The following is a 20,697-nucleotide window of genomic DNA, read 5'->3' on the forward strand; positions in this document are numbered from 1 at the left end:
TTTACAAGTTTCTGACCACTTATAAAATGTGTTCAATTTGCTGCCCATTGTGTTGGATTGTCAATGCAACCCTCTTCTCCCACTCTTTACACACTGCTAGCACAGGCTTCCAGTATCTGTAGTTTTTACAAGATCATTAATAAATATATTGAAGAGAATAGGGCCCAATACTGACCCCTGAGGTACCCCACTAGTGACAGTGACCCAATCTGAGTGTGTACCGTTAATAACCACCCTCTGTTTTCTATCATTGAGCCAGTTACTTACCCACACAAAGACGTTTTCTCCCAGTCCGAGCATTCTCATTTTATATACTAACCTTTTATGTGGTACAGTGTCAAATGCTTTGGAGAAGTCCAGATACACAACATCCATTGATTCGCTGCTGTCAAGTCTAGAACTTACCTCCTTATAGAAACTGATTAAATTAGTTTGGCATGACCGATCCATCACGAAGCCATGCTGATATGACGTTATTTGCTTATTTCCGTTGAGATGCTCTAAGATGGCATCTCTCAGAAAACCTTCAAACAGTTTACCCACAACAGATGTTAAACTTACCGGCCTATAGTTTCCAGGCTCTGTTTTTGGACCCTTTTTGAATATTGGCACCACATTTACTATGCGCCAATCCTGTGAGTCCGCAAATATCGGGTGTCCGTCTGGCCGGATCCGTTTGAAGTTGACACAATATGGCTCAATTTCAAACGGATCCGTCCCCCTTTGACTTTCAATGTAAAGTCTGGACGGATCCGTCTGAGCAACTTTCACACTTAGAATTTTTTCTAAACTATAATGCAGACGGATCTGTTCTGAACGGATCCCATCGTCTGCATTATAGGAGCGGATCCGTCTGTGCAGACACCATTGCAGATTGTATAGATATCATGCAGCCTGCAGCACTACAAGGAAAGAGATAATGATCTAAACTAATTGTTCAGATATATCCACTGTCACTGCAGACATAACTTTGTACAATGTGAAAAAATGAAAAAAATGATGGATATAAAATATATAAATATATATGGAAAATAATGGCGGCACTGGAAAAGCACAAGGAGGGTGCTAGGTCCAGGGAATGTAGCATCTTACCCCGTCTTGATAAAGATGAAAAATAGACAGCACTCCAAGTAAAAGATAGTGGTGTTTATTCACCCATGTGGATGGCAACGTTTCAGCTCATACAAGAGCCTTTTTCAAGCTTGAAAAAAGGCTCTTGTATGAGCTGAAATGTTGCTATCCACATGGGTGAATAAACACCACTATCTTTTACTTTGAGTGCTGTCGGTTTTATATATATATATATATATTAGTACAGACCAAAAGTTTGGACACACCTTCTCATTCAAAGAGTTTTCTTTATTTATTTTATGAAAATTGTAGATTCACACTGAAGGCATCAAAACTATGAATTTAACACATGTGGCATTATATACTTATTAAAAAAGTATTAAACAAATGAAATTATGTTCTAGGTTCCTCAAAGTAGCCACCTTTTGCTTTGATTACTGCTTTGCACACTCTTGGCATTCTCTTGATGAGCTTCAAGAGGTAGTCACCTGAAATGGTTTTCACTTCACAGGTGTGCCCTGTCAGGTTTAATAAGTGGGATTTCTTGCCTTATAATTGGGGTTGGGACCATCAGTTGCGTTGTGGAGAAGTCAGGTGGATACACAGCTGATAGTCCTACTGAATAGACTGTTAGAATTTGTATTATGGCAAGAAAAAAGCAGCTAAGTAAAGAAAAACGAGTGGCCATCATTACTTTAAGAAATGAAGGTCAGTCAGTCCGAAAAATTGGGAAAACTTTGAAAGTGTCCCCAAGTGCAGTCACAAAAACTATCAAGCGCTTCAAAGAAACTGGCTCACATGCGGACTGCCCCAGGAAAGGAAGACCAAGAGTCACCTCTGCTGCGGAGGATAAGTTCATCTGAGTCACAAGCCTCAGAAATCGCAGGTTAACAGCAGCTCAGATTAGAGTCCAGGTCAATGCCACACAGAGTTCTAGCAGCAGACACATCTCTAGAACAACTGTTAAGATGAGATTGTGTGAATCAGGCCTTCATGGTAGAATATCTGCTAGGAAACCACTGCTAAGGACAGGCAACAAGCAGAAGAGACTTGTTTGGGCTAAAGAACACAAGGAATGGACATTAGACCAGTGGAAATCCTGTGCTTTGGTCTGATGAGTCCAAATTTGAGATCTTTGGTTCCAACCACCGTGTCTTTGTGCGACGCAGAAAAGGTGAACGGATGGACTCTACATGCCTGGTTCCCACCGTGAAGCATGGAGGAGGTGGTGTGATGGTGACACTGTTGGGGATTTATTCAAAATTGAAGGCATACTGAACCAGCATGGCTACGACAGCATCTTGCAGCGGCATGCTATTCCATCCGGTTTGCGTTTAGTTGGAACATCATTTATTTTTCAACAGGACAATGACCCCAAACACACCTCCAGGCTGTGTAAGGGCTATTTGACCATGAAGGAAAATGATGGGGTGCTGCGACAGATGACCTGGCCTCCACAGTCACCGGACCTGAACCCAATCGAGATGGTTTGGGGTGAGCTGGACCGCAGAGTGAAGGCAAAAGGGCCAACAAGTGCTAAGCATCTCTGGGAACTCCTTCAAGACTGTTGGAAGACCATTTCAGGTGACTTCCTCTTGAAGCTCATCAAGAGAATGCCAAGAGTGTGCAAAGCAGTAATCAAAGCAAAAGGTGGTTACTTTGAAAAACCTAGAATATGACATATTTTCAGTTGTTTCACACTTTTTTGTTATGTATATAATTCCACATGTGTTAATTCATAGTTTTGATGCCTTCAGTGTGAATCTACAATTTTCATAGTCATGAAAATAAAGAAAACTCTTTGAATGAGAAGGTGTGTCCAAACTTTTGGTCTGTACTGTATATGCCACAATTCTAAATATACACATAGGGAAAAATCAACAAATATTGTATGGTAGCTGGAGCATGCAATGTTCACATATTAACAGCAACAATATCTATGTATCTCAACCCAACTAGAGGAATAATACAAATTCAAAAGATTACATCAACCATCCATCTTTCCTTATTTATCAAAAAAAAAGGGATGACCCGAACGTTTCATTCCCCATTGGCATTTCCAATGTCAATCTGTAGGAAAAATAAGATGTCAATCCGCCCCACATCAAGGAGCATATATTTCTAGAGATGTGAAGAACAAAAAGACCACGGTAAGTACACAAAGTTCTCAATCAACTGTTAAAAAGAGATATAAAAAAACTATCCAGTTAAAATTTAATTTAACTTAAATTTAATTTAACTTAATATTCCTATCGTTGTCATTCAGGATTGTGACGAATGTCCTAAATTCGTCCTCTGTCCCCTGCCAGATGATAAGAAGGTCGTCAATGTATCGACCCCAATATTGGACCTTGTCGGCCATGGCTATGGGGTCTGTTTGCAGAATTTCCCTCTCCCACAGCCCCAGGAACAAATTAGCATATGATGGCGCACAAGACGCCCCTATTGGAGTCCCTTGGAGCTGTAGAAAGAAGGACCCCCCAAAAAAGAAAGAAATTGTCAGCACATATTCTAGAAAGGATATGATAAACTTACGTTTGTTGGCATTCATGTTGGTATGTTGCAAAAAGAAATTTGCCGCGCTCTGACCATCCTGATGTTTAATCGAAGTGTATAGGGACTCAACATCACATGTGGCGATTAACATGTCCGATTCCAATTGCGAAACGTACGTCGGGTCTTGGCTCTCCTTACACTGGGTCGTATATTTATGATTTGATCTATTGTGTGCCCTGCTATGGCTTCAGGACTGCTGCATGTTCTTCAGGGGTAGATTGGGGATTGTGCTGACTATATGGTGTGTTCTAACACCATGTGTATCTCCCACTTGGGATTTATGATACTTCCATCATTGGAATGTCAGCTTCATCTCTCCCATTGAATACATGTTATAACATATGGTAACATCATGGTATTGATATATTGATTGCATATTAGCGGTGTGGCATATTTACTGTCTCCCCTACTGCTGGCTGCTTAATATACTGTTTAATTGGTGGATTGGGGTGTTATTTTCTATGTACGGCTCATTCAGCCTGTTGATATATACTGTATTTACAACCCTGTGTTAAACCGTGTTATTTACAGCCACCATTGGGCGCAGCATACCGGTACTTACCCTATTGACTCCAGTTTTTGTGGGGAGGGCTTTCTTTCATTTCATAGCGCTTTTCGCAAGGTTTTATCATTATTGCTTATGGATATGTATATGATGTCCTTTTTGGATGATTTAATAAAGATGTATTCTTGTATTGTCATTTGTGTGGCTCTAATTATTTAGGAGATTTTTGATAGGTTTCCACACATATTGTTTTATATTATGTAGCATGTCCCATGGCGACCCTACTGAAATTTATGTCCCTGTGAAGCAGGATCCTTGGGCTTGAAAGCAAATACAAATTACCAGCCGCTTCGGTAAAGGAAGCCGCTCCCCTGGCGCAGACCTATCCAGGCAAAGCGTTTTAATGGCATCCGTGATCTTACTCATGGCATAAATGCAATACACGTATAGTACAGATTTTATAGAAGGATTGGTCAATATATCAAGCCTCAATATGGTTATTAGGCTACTTTCACACTTGCGGCAGAGTGATCCGGCAAGTAGTTCCGTCGCCGGATGGATGTCACTGTGTAGCCAGACCCAGGGGAGTAATTACCATAGCGGCAGACCATGCGACTGCTATGGGGCCCAGGGCAGGAGGGGGCCCAGTCTTAGTTGGGATCATCCCCTCTTCTACTGGGGGTGAAAACTTGGTCAGGACTCTACCCTCTAAAGGAACAACTTTTAGCAAATAAGGCAGTGGAAAAAATGGCCCAAGGGTCATTGAAAGGGGTTTAGGCAGAAACCCTTCTGTCCTGTGTGGGGGCCTCGTTTGATCCTTGCTATGGGGCCTTTACTTCTCTATGTACGCCACTGGCCAGACCATAAAGATCTGCCAGATTCATGACGGCGGCTGCATGATGAATGTAGTGCAGGGCTAGATACTTTCATCAACTATATGCCAAATATCGGTTGGGTTACTTTCTGCTGAAATTTTGACACATCTTGTTGCGTCTGTCAGCAGATTTGTACCTATGACACTGGCTGACCTGTTACATGTGCGCTTGGCAGCTGAAGGCATCTGTGTTGGTCCCATGTTCATATGTGCCCGCATTGCTGAGAAAAAAGAAAGTTTTAATTTATGCAAATTAGCCTCTAGGAGCAACAGGGGCGTTACCATTACACTTAGAGGCTCTGCTCTCTCCAACTGCAGCGCCCTCTCCACTATGATTGACAGGGCCAGGCATTATGTTTTCGCTGCCTGGCTCAGTCAATCAAAGTGGATAGTACGTGGCAGTTGCAGAGAGAGCAGAGCCTCTAGGTGTAATGGTAACGCCCCTGTTGCTCCTAGAGGCTAATTTGCATAAATTCAAACTTTCTTTTTTCTCAACAATGTGGGCACATATGAACATGGGACCAACACAGAGGCCTTCAGCTGCCAAGTGCACATGTAACAGGTCAGCCAGTGTCATGGGTACAAATCTGATGAGAGATGCCATTTAAGCCATGTCCCCTCTGTGTTCAACCATGCCCCTTGGGGATCTAAGTGCAGTGGATTTTATTTTTAATTTTTGTCTTTTTGCGCCATAAAGTGTCTGATATCTGAAATCTGCAGCAAAAAAAAAGTGCCAAATGGTGTGTTTCTTGTTTGAGGACTTCATTAGGGAAATGCTGTGATTTGACACAGAGTTGCATTACAAAGGTGAAATCCGCAATGAAAATCTGTGGCATAAGTTGACATGTTGCAGGTTTATTATCTGCATCACAGCTCAGTTTCCACAGGATTTTTTTCCGCAGCATGTGGATGAGAATTGCTTAAAACAAACCATGCAGATCTGCCACGTGAAAATCCACAACTATAAATCCGCAGTGTTTCAGTCCCGTGTGGACCCACCCTACAAATTCCCATTGTGATAAATGTACCCTGCAGTAGTGTTTGTGCCTCCTCCCCTCCACCTAACCTGATCACTCGGTGATATACCGTAACTTATCCGCTCTGTTTTATTTATCATAGTGTTGAATCAGCGGCTACAGTCAGCGATGAGACTCCGCCAAGTAAGACGCCTTCCGCTCCACTCCAAAGGAGGAAGAGAATTTCTACTTTGCCTAACCTGGCCAAACCAAGGGTTTCAAATTCTGCCTCTGATGTGGTTCTTAAAGTTTCACAAGCAGATGTTCCTTCAATGCCCCCCGTCACCCCCGCCCTATGTAGGAGTGAGGGACCAGAGAAGGGCAAGGTGGTGAGCTCTCAGAAACCCCCGGTACCCCTGTCTCCTCCTCAAGGGCAACATGTAAGTTTACCTGAAAAAAGGACACCGGTACCTCAGGTCCCTCAGTTTTCTCCATACAAGAAATCTGTCCTTAAGCCCCAGGACATTAGTACTGCCAAACCTGTGGAGGGCCCCCAGAAGGAGGAGCCCAGCCCGCTGAAGGAGCGGCCGTCCCAGAAATCCTGCACCAATGAAGTCTATGAAGTGGTGAAACCAGTGAGAAAGACCATCACCAGCAATCTGGAAAGGGAGAGGCTTAGACGAGCGCAGAAACTTCGCGATTTGCTGAAAGCTGAATTGCATAAAGAGCGGGTGAGTGCAACTGTTTATCCTCCGACGACCTACAGTGGACCTGCTGTCACTTACCTGTCTAGAGAAGTATGGAGCATTTCCCAGCCATGTAGGATAATGTTCTCCCACATACGTCTTGGCTGCCTTTCCCAGAAACTAGGTGGTCATCCTATATCTGGCACCGTTCTGGTCAGTAGGAGTCCTATACTGATCACCCACACTGGTTGTGGCACCAGGCAGCTAAGAATCCGGATTGGCTCGGAGCAGGGCATGATGCATGTCTGCAGCATGTACACAGCACGGGTAGAACTTTGACTTCACTGTGCTGTAATTCCGTCCAGACTTGCATTGCAGATTGAGCACTGCAAGTCACATTCTGTGTATACGTAGTCTTGTCCACAGACTTCAGTGGCTAAACGTACCAAAATAGTGTCCTGTTATCCTCTTGCATGTTATATATTATATATTGTGTTATCATTCCTTCTAGAAGTCATGAATAAATTCCAAGCCGTCTGCAATGAAGGTCCAGATGGATTTTACCAATTGGGGGTTGTGTGTGGACGGTGTCAGATTGTACAGGGACACCCCCCCCCAGTGTAAACACCCAGCTGGAACATCGTTGCAGACTGCTGGCAATTTAATTTATAAACTTCTAGTAGGAATAATAGAAGAATTACACAACGTACAATCTTAAGAATAGATGCTCCAGAATTATTACATGCGAAAATGCAAATAGTTGCTAAAACAGACATCTCAGGAGAGGTGACCTCTCCTCTTTAGGCCCCATGCACACAACCTTATTTTTTGCGGATCTAATGCGGACCCATTCATTTCACTGGGGCTGCTAGAAATGCAGACAGCACACTGTGCGCTGTCCACATCCATATGTTTTGCGGGCGAGAATAGGCATTTTTAACAAACGGTGGGACATACGGAATGGAAAGTTGCAGAAAACGCGTCGCTATTCGGGTCTATGGATCCGCGATTTGTGAACCGCAAAATGTATTCGGTCATGTGCATGAGACCTTAATAGCAGATGTATAAAACTATAGAGGCGCAGAGCACCCTGCCTGGTAATGTTAATAGTTGTTGATTGGTGTCGTGATGTAGAAAGCGTGGAGGGTGAAACATCCCATTATCAACCCATTGGAAGAGCTGGAAAAATCCAAGATGACGATGAGAGATTTTATACACTTCATTCCAATGAGTAACCCAATGAGGTAGGTGGGATGCGGCTTTTATTTTCCACAGAGCAATTTATGGTCCTTGTATCGTGAACGACTATTCCTAGGTACGCTTATTCCCAATAACTGTCTCTTATATTCTTGCCGCTAATAAGCACGCAGGCACTAGTATGTCCCTCATCAGAATGAAAGATACCAGATTAGGCTACTTTCACACTTGCGTTTGGTGCGGATGCGTCTTGTATCTGCACAGACGGATCCGCACGAATAATGCAAACGCTTGTATCCGTTCAGAATGGATCCGTTTGCATTATTCTTTTAAAAAAAAGTCTAGGTCAAAACGGATCCGTCCTGACTTACATTGAAAGTCAATGGGGGACGGATCCGTTTTCAATTGCACCATATTGTGTCAGTGAAAAACGGATCCGTCCCCATTGACTTACATTGTAAGTCAGGACGGATCAGTTTGGCTCCGCATCGTCAGGCGGACACCAAAACGCTGCAAGCTGCATTTTAGTGACCGTCTAAAAAACGCAACGGAGACCAATCGCAGCCAAATTGATGCATTCTGAATGGATCCTCATCCATTCAGAATGCATTGGGGCTGAACTGATCCGTTTTGGGCCGCGTGTGAGAGCCCTGAAACGGATCTCACAAGCAGACCCAGAAACGCCAGTGTGAAAGTAGCCTAATCGGAAGCTCCTCTCCCTGTGTATTCAGGGATGTGCTTCTCATAATCGAATAGAACTAAATGGTGGGGGGAACACAACTGCATCAGCGATCATTCCTTCCCCGTATGCTTTGCATCGGCCTGTAAAATAGGCTGATGCAGTGAAGAGCAGATTGAAGCATATCGTTGTTTGGCTCTCGTCCTCGGCAGTGTAATACAGCCCTCAGGCCAGATACACACGAGTGAGTTCAATGCGAGAAACTGTCTGTGTCAGTCTGAGGTCCCATTCTGACTTCCATTCCTCTGATAGGATCGTACAGTGTTGTCCCTTGGGGACCTGGAATCTATTGAATTACACTGATAACATGCTGTCAGTGTAGTTTAGTCGATACAGGTCTCGCAGGATCACACAGTATTATAAATCATGACATTGCTGTACGGGGTGTCGGAATGGGATCTCGCACTGCCACACATTTCTCACATTGAGCTCGCCCATGTGTGTCTGGCCCAGTGATTATTAGTCCCCTGCATGGCTGACTTTGCATATGCACATATGTGTCTGTTAGGTGTAAATCAATCTGAAATATGAATATTGTTCATGTGAAATATCATTGAGGAATTCTAATAGTTGTTCCCTCCTTGTTTTCATAAAGCTCTTCACTCGAAGAAAGTCCAAGCCCCGAGAAGTCTTTCCCCGTGGAATCTCCGGTTTCTGGGTAAGATGTAATGAGCTTTTCCATGGCTTCCTTGGCCAGATGTTTGTACGGCAGGTGGGATCTGGAACTTCAAATGTTTAGAGAAAACCATTGAAACGTAACAGGCCGATATTCTAATTTTCTACCGTTTTAGGCCTCGGCACCTGTAGCGGGGTACGTGCAGATTCCCATGTGGGAAAAACCTCAACCTATTACGGTACCAGCAGAGTGTATGAGATTACACAAATCTCATGTACACTTTGCCGATATTTTATTTTTTTCTGCATAGAAATTGTCCTGCCATGTGGATTTCCAGTTCCATAGCATGGCGGTTATGTTTGCGGATTTAGCTGTGGATTTCACCCTTTTCCAATGAATGGTGAGATCTGCCGCAAAACCGCATCTAATCTGCACCAAAATCCGCAATTAGAAATTGCTGGTATGTTGCAGAAATGCACAGAAATGTGTGGATCTAATGCGCAATCACCCGCATTGTGTACAGTAACAATGGCTGCATGCTAGTTTTCTATGTTTATTCTTTATTCTGCGTATTTTTGTGTTTTCCTCAATATCTTAGATTGGGAGGGAAAGACAGCGTAGAAGATGATCTTGATGAGGACGAAGAAGCAGATGATAGCCAGATGCTGGCACCTCGTGTGAAGGTGGCAGAGGATGGCTCCATTATTCTTGATGAGGAGAGGTAAGCTGACTTTACTTTGGTCTTAATTTTAGAATTTGATGAATCCCAGGAATGGTGGTGACATAAAAGTATTCTCGCCCGTTTCTCCTGATGGTTTGACCTCTGATCCTCCCCACCGGTCTTGCTTTGTGTGGCTGCAGCAATAAAGTTCTTGTATACTCCACGTGACTGCTGCAGTCAGATGGTAGAATCTTTTAGAGGTTGTACCAAGACAGGTGCAGGAATTGGGTAGATGTCATGCCAACTGGTCATTCCAAATAAAAGGAAACCAAACGTAAAGCAATGTCCCTAGAATTGAGGCTAAGGGCTGATTCACATGAGCGAGTCGATTGCAGGAATCGCGCTCCGTGTATAAGTGTGACCCTCTGTTCTGGACCTGCAAGAGCGCAGGGCATTATCATGATTTATAATGCTGTTCTTCTGCTTGACCTTATTTCTACTGAATCATAGGACATAAAGCTATCCGTATGATCAAGCAGAGACACATAGCATTATAATTCATGATAATGCCGTGCGCTCCTGCAAGTCCAGAACGGAGGATCATGTTTGCACACAGAGAGTGATTCCCGCAATGGACTTGGCGCACAAACATAAAGAAGGATAGGTCATCAATATGAGGTCGGCTGGGGTCTGACTCTTGGGCCCCCTGCCAGTCAGCTGTTTGAGGAAGCAGTGAGGTCCGGTGAGCGCAGCGGCCTCCTCACAGCTCACCAAGCACAGTGCTTTTAAAACTTTTTTTTTGGAAGATTATGAAGTAGGACTAGATAATCGAGCAGTCCCTGAAGTTTAATGTGGTATCTGCGCAGTAACTGGATCTGAGTTGGTTGTTGTCCTAGGTCATGGTGTGCGCCCGTGTATACATCCCTTATTTGTCTAAAAGGGCTCAAAAAGATGCGCAGATTTTGGGATCGCAGAAGCCATTTCGGATCTTCTGGAGACTTTCCTCTACGTTTTTCTTAATATTAGTAATTCCGGGGCATGGTTAAAGCTGGTAAGCTGCAAGTTAAAACACAGGGTTTGTGGTACCAATACACGCCATAATGTGCTATGGTGCCGGCACAGGAGGCTGGGGATTGACCAGCAGGGCTTTCAGGCCTGGATGATCCCTGATAGCGGTTATACTTTTACTCCATGTGGTGTCTGTGATGACCATCATCCATGACAACCTCAAGGGCCCAGAAACCACAGGGGGCCTCTAGTCATCAGCAGGATGACTCGTTTCAGCACTTTGGAGGACATGCCTTCTCTCTTCCTGCTCGTCGCTGCAGTCTATGGCAAAGCAGCGGTGAGCAGAATGAGAGAAGGGAGACTACACATGCACACCGTCTCCTCCTACAAGAGTGCCGTGTGTCAGACCCCCACCGACCTGATATTGAGGACCTATCCTGAGGATAGGTCATCAGTAGTAAAAGCCCGGACAACCCCTTAAATATGTTCTGCTGTTACAAACAGATCCAGTTCCATCCATGTAAATGGAATATCCTTCTAATCTGTCGCTACTCTCTACTCTGGCTTTCAGTTTAACCGTTGAAGTTTCTAGAAATAAAGCACCGATTGTTGAAGGGAATGATCCCATTTTTGAACGAGGTTCCACAACAACATATTCTTGTTTCCGGAAGACGAATTACTCCAAGCCGTGGTCTAATCAAGGTGACTGGTCTGCGGCTGTCCTCTGCCATTACCAGTATATATGTGTAGGACATTACATTTCTGACTGAATGTTTTGTTGTCTTTCAGAAACTGATATGTTCTTCTTGGCCATCAGTATGGTGGGAACAGACTTTTCAATGATTGGACAACTTTTCCCTCATAGGGAAAGAATAGAGATTAAGGTGAGCTGCCATTTTTTTCAGTTTGTAAGCAAATGTAATACAAAGTACTATGACTTAAAGGGGTTGTCCAGCCCCGTACAAGTGATGGCCTATCCTCAGGATAGGTCATCGTTATTTGTTTGGCGGGGGTCCCCCACCCTGCACCACCGCCTATTTTACAATAGCTCCAGCACCGCACCTACACGGTTCTGTCTGTTTTGTTACCTAGAGGAAAGTCTTCTAATTACTGTACAGAAGATCTTGGGTTTGAATCCCAATAATAACTTGTAAATTTGCTTCTTCGCTTTATTTTCCTCCATAATAAAAGTTGATAGAAATTATAATCTTATGTTTATGTCAAAATGACCTTAAAAAAAAGTTTTCGAAAGTGGGAAGGGGGGTGGGGGTGGGGGTAGAGGCATTGAAATTCCTGATGGCAGCCCTGACTGCAGAACAGCTGACGGGTGAAGGTTCAATATTTCAGACCCCTGCCAATCGGATAGTGATGACCTTTCCTGAAGGAAGGCCATCCCTTGTAAATGGTTGAACAACCCCTTTAAGTATCAGAGCTGAAGATTTGTTTGGAATCCTGTTATCGCGCAGGAACCATACTTTAGCTGGATTGCTTGAGTGATAGGACATGTTTGAGGTCCCGTGGGCTGCATGAATTTTTGATTGCTGCTTCTGTGTAGAGGGCAAACCTTCTATTGCTATATGTTTTTACTTGGTGGGTGGTCTCTACTGGTTTCAACACGTTAAACAAGATTTTCCAGGTGCGTAATATTGAGCCGCTGCAATACCAAAGCTGGAGTGCTGTGGATAGGGGGTAAGTTGTCTTAAAGGGGTTCTCCGGGAATGATTTAAAATGGCTGCCAGCAACCTGTCCTCGAATGTGAACAGGACTTGTTGCCTCACTTGAAGAGCTGCCTAGGGAGGTGAGGGGACGTGGCCTCACTACACTATACTCTCTAGCACGTCCATATACTACATATTGGTGAGTGGTACTGTCAGGCTGCTCAGCCGTGATGGCATATCATAAGCAGAATCACATTACCATCTATTGTAGTGTGTAGTGAGACCCCTCACCCCCTCCTAGGCAGCTGTGCAAGTGGAGGCAACCAGTCCTACTCCTATTCTAGCACAGGTTGCTGGCAGTAATTTTAAATTATTCCTGGAGAACAAAATTAGGAAATGGAAGGCTGGCACTCAAATATCTAGTTCAATTGAATTGATTTATTAGGACACTATATAAAAACGAACAAGTGGTTAAAACACAATAAAATAGAATCACAGTAAAATTCTATAAAAATAAGATACAATATGAGTAAATGTGCACAATAACCACAAGATGGCAATGCCGTCTATACCACTGTAGGAGACGGTGAGGATGTCCCTTAGATAAAGGTAAGTGTTTCTCTCTAATTGAAGAAAAACACACGCTATATTAAATGATTGTCCTCCTTAGAATGTATTCACCAATAGGGACAGTCAATAGTCCAAAGTTGATACAGTGATCGTGTACTAGTTCCACGGAGAAGGTATGTGATTCCAATGTGCGTTGACACACAACACTGTTGTTGTAAAGCTGCGGGTGGGGAGTGGGGTATTAAGATATAGCCGTTTTTCTTACCCTCCTGGGTGGGGGATTCCGCTCTCTGACCACCTCTCCACGCTGTGCAGCCGTCCTCTCTCACTGTTTGGCGTCCTCGCTCGAGACTTCCGTACCAAGTGATGGTTGTCTCGCGGGAATTGGCTGTTGGTGAGTTCAAGGTAATCGCTCCTTGAGACGATTTCTGACTAATATTCGAATGGAGCGATCCAATATTTGAGAGGTCTGCAAACCTTCCTGGTGGTTCCGGATCCTTCTTTATGGGGGTGAACTACGCCATAAGGCAGACCTCTCAAATATTGGAGCGCTCCATTCAAATATTAGTCAGAAATCGTCTCAAGGAGCGATTACCTTGAACTCGCCAACAGCCAATGCTGTTTACACACAATACATAATCTGCTTTGTGAGAAGTTGTATTCATTCTCCACCATTTCTAAAGATTCCACCTGGCTAGCTTCTGTATGAAATATATCAGATGATTTCTGTAATTTTTTTTTTTTAAACTCGTTTTATTCAAGGATAGCAAAACAAGTATGGCGTACACATGACATCACAAAGGCCCACGCAGGGGTCTAACAGAAATGATTAACACAAATGCTTCAAATCCGCAGTTCTGGGGATGCAGGTAGGAGGCATACATGTCAGTAACACATAATCAACAGAAGTGAGAGAGCCCCAGTGGACTCCCCCAGTAACATCCTATGTCAGAGATCTCGAGAGACACCAAGGAAAAGATCCCCACTGGTCAAGCAAACCTCAACCAACCTCTACGGGCGCGTTGCGTGCAAAGTAAGCGGCGAAGAGCACCACTCAGACCAGACCCTATCAAACTTCTGTGGGCACCCCCTGTGTTTATAGACCACTTTTTCCATGGAAATCGCACTATTTACCAGCGACAGCCATTGACCCCTCGAGGGAAGAGACTCCCCCATCCAGCGCAGCGCAATCGCTTTTCTGGCCAAGAACAGGGTCCTTTCCAGGAAGATCCTGTGGTAATGCGACCAAGTTTCCTCGTCTACAATACCCAGAATGCACATCTTGGGGCACAGCTGCAGCGTCGTAGGGACCAAGGTCTTGAGAACCTCCAAAATCGACACCCAAAACTGACGTATACCCGGGCAGTCCCATATCATATGCCAAAAGTTGGCGCCCTCCGCACCGCACCTGTGACACCGAGAGTGATCCAACCTCCCCATTTTGTGCAATCTGGAGGGATGATTTCTGTAATTTGCTATAAACTTTTCATAGGAAGAACATTTTCTTATTGTCTATTGCTTATTAACTTTTTTTTTTTTTTTTTTGTTTCATGGTAGAACAAATTTAAGAAGGAAGAACGAGTGAATGGATGGAGGATAGACAAGGCTTTTAGTAAGTGATTATAGAAATCTTTGTCTTTCTGAAAAAAAAGAGCACTAACATTCAGTAGCAGCTCCTCTCTCCGTCCCCTACTACAGGATCTGGGACACCAGAGGGTGCATCCATGCATCTTCTCTCAGGTCCTGCACCTTCAGGGCAAGTGGAGGGAGGGTGCTGCTATGGCTGTCAGTAATTTAGGCATTCTGTCACTAAGGCCTCTTTCAGGCCCCCTTCACAAATGTCCGATCCAGCTCAGTTCCCCTCCAGCGTAATGCCGAAAACATATGAGGGGGACTGAGCCAGAACTGATCCCATAGTTGTGCTGCTGGATGCCAAACACCGCATGCTCTGGTTTTCTGTCCGGCGCCATCAGTGTACAGACACTGGATCTGGGCACTTTAGTGCTGTGCACATATTTCATTTGTGTCCGGCTCCCAGCATAAAACGCCTGGCTGGACACAAATGATATATGTGAAGTGGGCCTCACACAAGCGCATTCGGTCCAGAAAACACGCTCCTTTTTGTTGGCTGCATTTCCTGGACCCAATACTGCTCCTCTAACCCGAACTTAAAGTTTCATAGTGATTTATGGTGCTGTGAGGTCCTGCCTGACTGTACTGTACTCATGGCATTACAGCGCAGTACACCTGCAGTCATTCAGGAACTCACAGCCTGGTAAATTGTGCTCAGTTTGGGAAAGGCAGCCAATACGTGGCACGGAGCATGTTATCCGGACCAAACGTGCTCATATGGAAGAGGACTATATGTGTTTTTGGCTGTTATAGGAGACATCTCCTTGTTCTTTTATAAGCAGCTTAATAGAGCCCCCAGTGAAACACCGATGCCCGGTTTATGGCTATAAGGGATGGTAAATGACACAGGGGTTACCTCTTTGGTGTTTTCTGTGTCATGTGGTGGCCCCTCAGGGTCTGCGCCAGGCATATTACCTTTAGTACTCTTGTAAGTGTCACTAGATTCCTTGGAAGTAGAGAAATTGAATGTGACCTGTAGACTATAAAATGGGAGGGGGTTAGTAAGTTACAAAAAACGGTGCAAGCTCACTTCAGCAGAGGGCTGGTGAAAAAACTGGAGGAACATCTCCAGACAAAAATAGTAGTTTTGAAGATGCAGCAAACGTATCAAACAACGTGCAGCATTTGATAATTTTGGAGCAAATTACGGGACCATAGAATCAAGAACATCCAAAGTAGTCGCCGTGGTGCCTGTTAATAGGCAACAGTGTGAACTTACATAAGGCCACTTTCAGATGGCAAAGAAAAAAGGGGTCAGTCAGCACATCCCAATGCTGACAATTCAGATGAGCTTGACCTGGGTGGAAATCGCACCACATGTGTGATCGTGATTCCCCATTATGGACACTGCTCGATTCTCAGGAGCGCACAGCGTTAGGGCTCATGCACACGACCGTATGCCCTCCGAGACATACGGTCCATGAGCGGGCCATATGTCCCGGAGCGGCATACGTCGTGCGCAGGGGAGCGCACAGCATCATGGGTTACTATGACGCTGTGCGCATCGGGCCGTCCACGGGGCGATATATATTTCATATGAGTGCGGGACACGGGGCGATACGTATAATATCATATGAGTGCGGGACAATAGCCCCACGGACGGCCCGATGCACACAGCATCATAGTAATCTATAACTGGGGTTCCCTTTAGTAATTATATTGGTAACTTATTGCTCTGTGATATGTTCTCACTCACTAAACCGTTTTATTAACTGTTTATCAGGGGAGAAGAGAGATTTTGATTTTGAATTTTTTGCTGCGCTCCTCGATAAGGCTCTTGAAGCAGGAAAGAAAAAGAAAACAAGAAGTCAACAGCCACGTAAGACGAATGCTAAACCACGCAAGAAACAAAAAGGTAGTGTCTTTAACTCTCGATTTACTGGACATTAAAAGGTGCTGCCTGAGATGAAGTCTCTGATCATCCCTAAAGCTTAAAATAAAAATTCATTTTAAACTGTTCTAGCGCTGTTCTGTGCAGCTCCGGTCCAGCCCTCCTGCCGCTGCTGGTGTACGGTACGTGACCACTGCAGCCACTCACTGTCCTCAGCGGTCCAACGCCGAGGACAGTGATTGGCAGTGACGTGCCGTTTACCTGCATGTCATTGATTTTTAACGTTATCCAAGCACATTGGTTGTTGGATCTGTTAAAGAAATAAAAATACTAGGTCTGGATGAGCTGTCATACACTTTTTGATTCCTGGACTCTGGGTAATAAATTGCCCATTTGGCTTTGTCCTAGTGGATCCTGTTTTCCTCAGACATGCCTGCATACCTCACTAGGTTATTTGAAGGGATCATCAATCTTAACTTATATAAAGATAGATTTTGTAATTGAATTTATTGCTTAAAGGGAACCTGTCACCGGGATTTTGTGTATAGAGCCGAGGACATGGGTTGCTAGATGGCCGCTAGCACATCTGCAATACCCAGTCCCCATAGCTCTGTGTGCTTTTATTGTGTAAAAAAAACGATTTGATACATATGCAAATTAACCTGAGATGAGTCCTGTCCCTGAGAGGAGTCACGGACAGGACTCGTCTCAGGTTAACATGCATATGTATCAAATCGTTTTTTGTTTTTTTTTGACACAATAAAAGCACACAGAGCTATGGGGACTGGGTATTGAAGATGTGCTAGCGGCCATCTAGCAACCTATGTCCTCAGCTCTATACACAAAATCCCGGTGACAGGTTCCCTTTAAGTGAATGGACCTGAGCAGCAATACCAAGCACAGCTGCTATACATCCCAGTGAAGTCCGTTGCAGGGTGATGCTTTACCATTGCACCCAGGGCCTAACAGAATTCCCCAGGCCTGCTATGCCTATTAGACTGTGCTAATGGCACGGCCTAATAGACTGCCTGTCACTTTTACAGCGATATGCTATAATTCATTGATATACATGGTATACCGGTGCATTATAAAAGCCACGTCACAGAGTGGGACAAAAAAAAAATTATAGGTTCATGAATTTATTGCAAATAAATAAAACAATTTTTCCATAAAAGGTGGTGGTATTTTGTAAAAGTGGAACAAACATGCCCACATTATAGTATCACCTTGTTTGCTGGACCTGTATAATAAAGAAAACATGTTATAAAAAAAATAAAAATAAAATACCAATAGAATTTTTGTGTTTTTTGTTCACTCGCCCTCCTCCCGTAAAAAAATAAATGATAAGCAATATATACCCCAAAATGGTACCACTGAAGACTACAACTCATTCCGCAAAAAAACAAGTCTTATGGCTACATTGACAGAAAAATCTATATATTGTGGCTCATGGAATGCAGTGATATATAAATACTATTATTTTTGCAGAGGTAGTAAAACAATACATATTTGATATCATGGCAATCGTACAGACCCATAGAATAAAATTAACATGCTAGTTATACCGTGGGGCCAAGGTCATAAGTATAACGTGCGCAAAACCTTTCCCCTCCCCCTCATTAACATTCTAAAAAAGTTAGGCTACATTCACACTAGCGTTTTTTGAGGATCCGTCATGGATCAGCAAAAACTGTTCTGTTACAATAATACAACCGCATGTATCCGTCAAGAACGGATGCGGTTGTATTATGTCTTCTATAGCCATGACGGATTCGTCTTGAACACCATTGAAAATCAATGGGGGACGGATCAGTTTTCTATTGTGTCTAGATTTTTGACTTACATTGTGTGCCAGGACGGATCCGTTTGGCTCTGCTTCGTTAGGCGGACAGCAAAACGCTGCAGGCAGTGTTTTAGTGTCCGCCTCCAGAGAGGAACGGAGACGGAACGAAGGCAAACTGACGCATTCTGAGCGGATCCTTTTCCATTCAGAATGCATTAGGGCAAAACTGATCCGTTTTGGAGCGCTTGTGAGAGCCCTGAAACGGATCTCACAAACGGAAACCAAAACGCCAGTGTGAAAGTAGCCTTAATAGAAAATAATTCAGTTATATTTCCCCAAAAGTGGTATCAACTAAAAAATACAATTCGGCCCACAAATAAACAATCCCTCGTATGGCCCCGTCGACAGAATAAAAAAAGTTATGGCCAGAAAATAAAAAACAGCCACATTGTAACTTATTTTGTATTCCTCTTGAAGTAAATCATACTCCTCAAAAGAGGAGTAATTTTCGGCCACATGCACATGGTAGGTATTATGCGTTTTTTTTGTGCCACATCTGCAGTGTAATACAGTACTGGTTACATAGGTGAGATTTTTTTAATTTCACGTAAAGGTTGTGGAAATTTTTTGCATAGAAATTGACCTGCGATGCAGATTTGAAAATCCACAGCATGTCAATTGTGCGGATTGAGGTGAGATCTGGAGCAAATCTACTTCAGAATACACTACAGTGTGCATGCACCCTCACATGCACCCTAAAAATGTAATTCAATCTCTGGTCAGTACTCATTGGTTCATTGGCTGTTAGCAGTTTTCATGTTCCCCACCCATCACTGGATTTTACAGGGCCCTCATTTGTATAAGGCAGGGATCAGCAACCTTTAGCACTCCACCTGCTGCAAAACTACATCTCCCAGCATGCCAACATGATCGTCTGTTCTAACTCCTCTGGGAGTTGTAGTTCCAGAACACCTGGAGTGCCGGAGGTTGCGGTTATAATGAATGATACCTATATACCCTTTCATGGTTAGAACGGTATTTATTTTTATGAATTGATTTTCTTCTGCATTTTTGATATATTTATTCTGCCTATGTTTGCTTACTATACAAATATATCTGATTCATGTAATACAGGCAAAGCTGCCGCAGAGCAAAGCCTTTGTGATGAGGATTCGATTATATCAGAAGAGGAAGGAGCGGACGCTAGAACAGCAGAGAAGGAGAACAACAGATCTCTAGATGTTGATGAGTGCTCGGCGGTGGCTGAACCTGCCGCTGTCAAAAATAAGAGGGCCAAGAGGAAAAAAGATCACGCAAAGGAACCCGACGAGGAAAATCAGGAGTCACAGGATGACGACGTAACACAGATGCCAAAAAAGAAGTCTAAAAGTGAGACCTGGCTTGGTGGAGGGAGGTACCGGCTCTCTTTAAGGCTAGTTACAGACGAGCAAGTTCAGTGTGAGAAACTCACTACGTGTGTAAGCATGATTTCCCGTTCTGACCTCCGCTCCTCATGTAATAAGTTATAATGCTGTGTGTCCTTGCTTGACTTAATTGCACTTCTGTTATGCTGTCAGTATAATTCAGTAGAGTCCAGGTCTGTCAGCGTCACACCACATTATAATGCTATGCGATCCTGTCAGAGGTCAGAACAGGAAATCACGCAGTGAGTTTCTTACATTGAACTCGCTCGTCTTTAACTAGCCTAAGGAGATCCGTTGTGTATGGAGACTTGCTGGCAATGCTCAGTGGGAAAATACTATGCAAGATAGGCATGCCCCAGAGAAAGAGGATCATCTCGCTAGTGTCGCCATTACGAGGGCTCACCATGAGTCAAAGTTTGACTTTTTAACCCATATTGGAGCATGACCAGGGAAAAAAGCCAAGCTGTGTATCCATCAGCAGCAGCTCTTTCAGGGTACTTGGAGCTGGATTCTGGCTGTAGTACTTTATTATTTTATTTTACTTATATATACCTTTTATATAGCGCTTTACAGATATTATCATCACTCACTGTCTCCAATGGGGCACACAATCTGGATTCCCTATCAGTATGTCTTTGAAGTTAGAGGAAGCCAGAGAACCCAGAGGAAACCCACAAGCATGGGGAGAACACGCAAACTCCATGCAGATGATGTCTTTTGTTGGATTTCAACCTAGGGCTCCAGCGCTGACCACTGAGCCACCGTGCTGCAAGTGTTTATACATTTACATTATAGAGATTTATTTCCATTTTCATCTGCTTACTATGGGGGCTCAGTGGTGCGTTATTCAGAGCTGGTTTGTCAGACATGCTCGAAACCCATAGTACCCAGTTCCAGCTATATCTACTCGGACATAGGAAGCGAGCTGAA

General features: G+C 43.9%; 1 protein-coding gene across 3 annotated transcripts in view; it reads left to right on the plus strand.

The window, feature by feature from the left end:
• Nucleotides 1-20,697, plus strand: part of BDP1 (B double prime 1, subunit of RNA polymerase III transcription initiation factor IIIB) — a 127,213-nt gene that overhangs the window by 21,040 nt on the left and 85,476 nt on the right. For all 3 annotated transcript variants that reach the window (XM_044276044.1, XM_044276043.1, XM_044276045.1), the window contains exons 2-10: nt 6,126-6,693; nt 7,783-7,892; nt 9,180-9,242; nt 9,799-9,921; nt 11,441-11,571; nt 11,659-11,753; nt 14,655-14,709; nt 16,453-16,584; nt 19,478-19,732. In XM_044276044.1, the coding sequence (XP_044131979.1) occupies nt 6,126-6,693; nt 7,783-7,892; nt 9,180-9,242; nt 9,799-9,921; nt 11,441-11,571; nt 11,659-11,753; nt 14,655-14,709; nt 16,453-16,584; nt 19,478-19,732 (1,532 nt within the window). The remainder of the gene's footprint in view (nt 1-6,125; nt 6,694-7,782; nt 7,893-9,179; nt 9,243-9,798; nt 9,922-11,440; nt 11,572-11,658; nt 11,754-14,654; nt 14,710-16,452; nt 16,585-19,477; nt 19,733-20,697) is intronic.

Source organism: Bufo gargarizans, chromosome 1 (genome assembly GCF_014858855.1).
Source record: "Bufo gargarizans isolate SCDJY-AF-19 chromosome 1, ASM1485885v1, whole genome shotgun sequence".
NCBI classification, from domain to species: domain Eukaryota; kingdom Metazoa; phylum Chordata; class Amphibia; order Anura; family Bufonidae; genus Bufo; species Bufo gargarizans.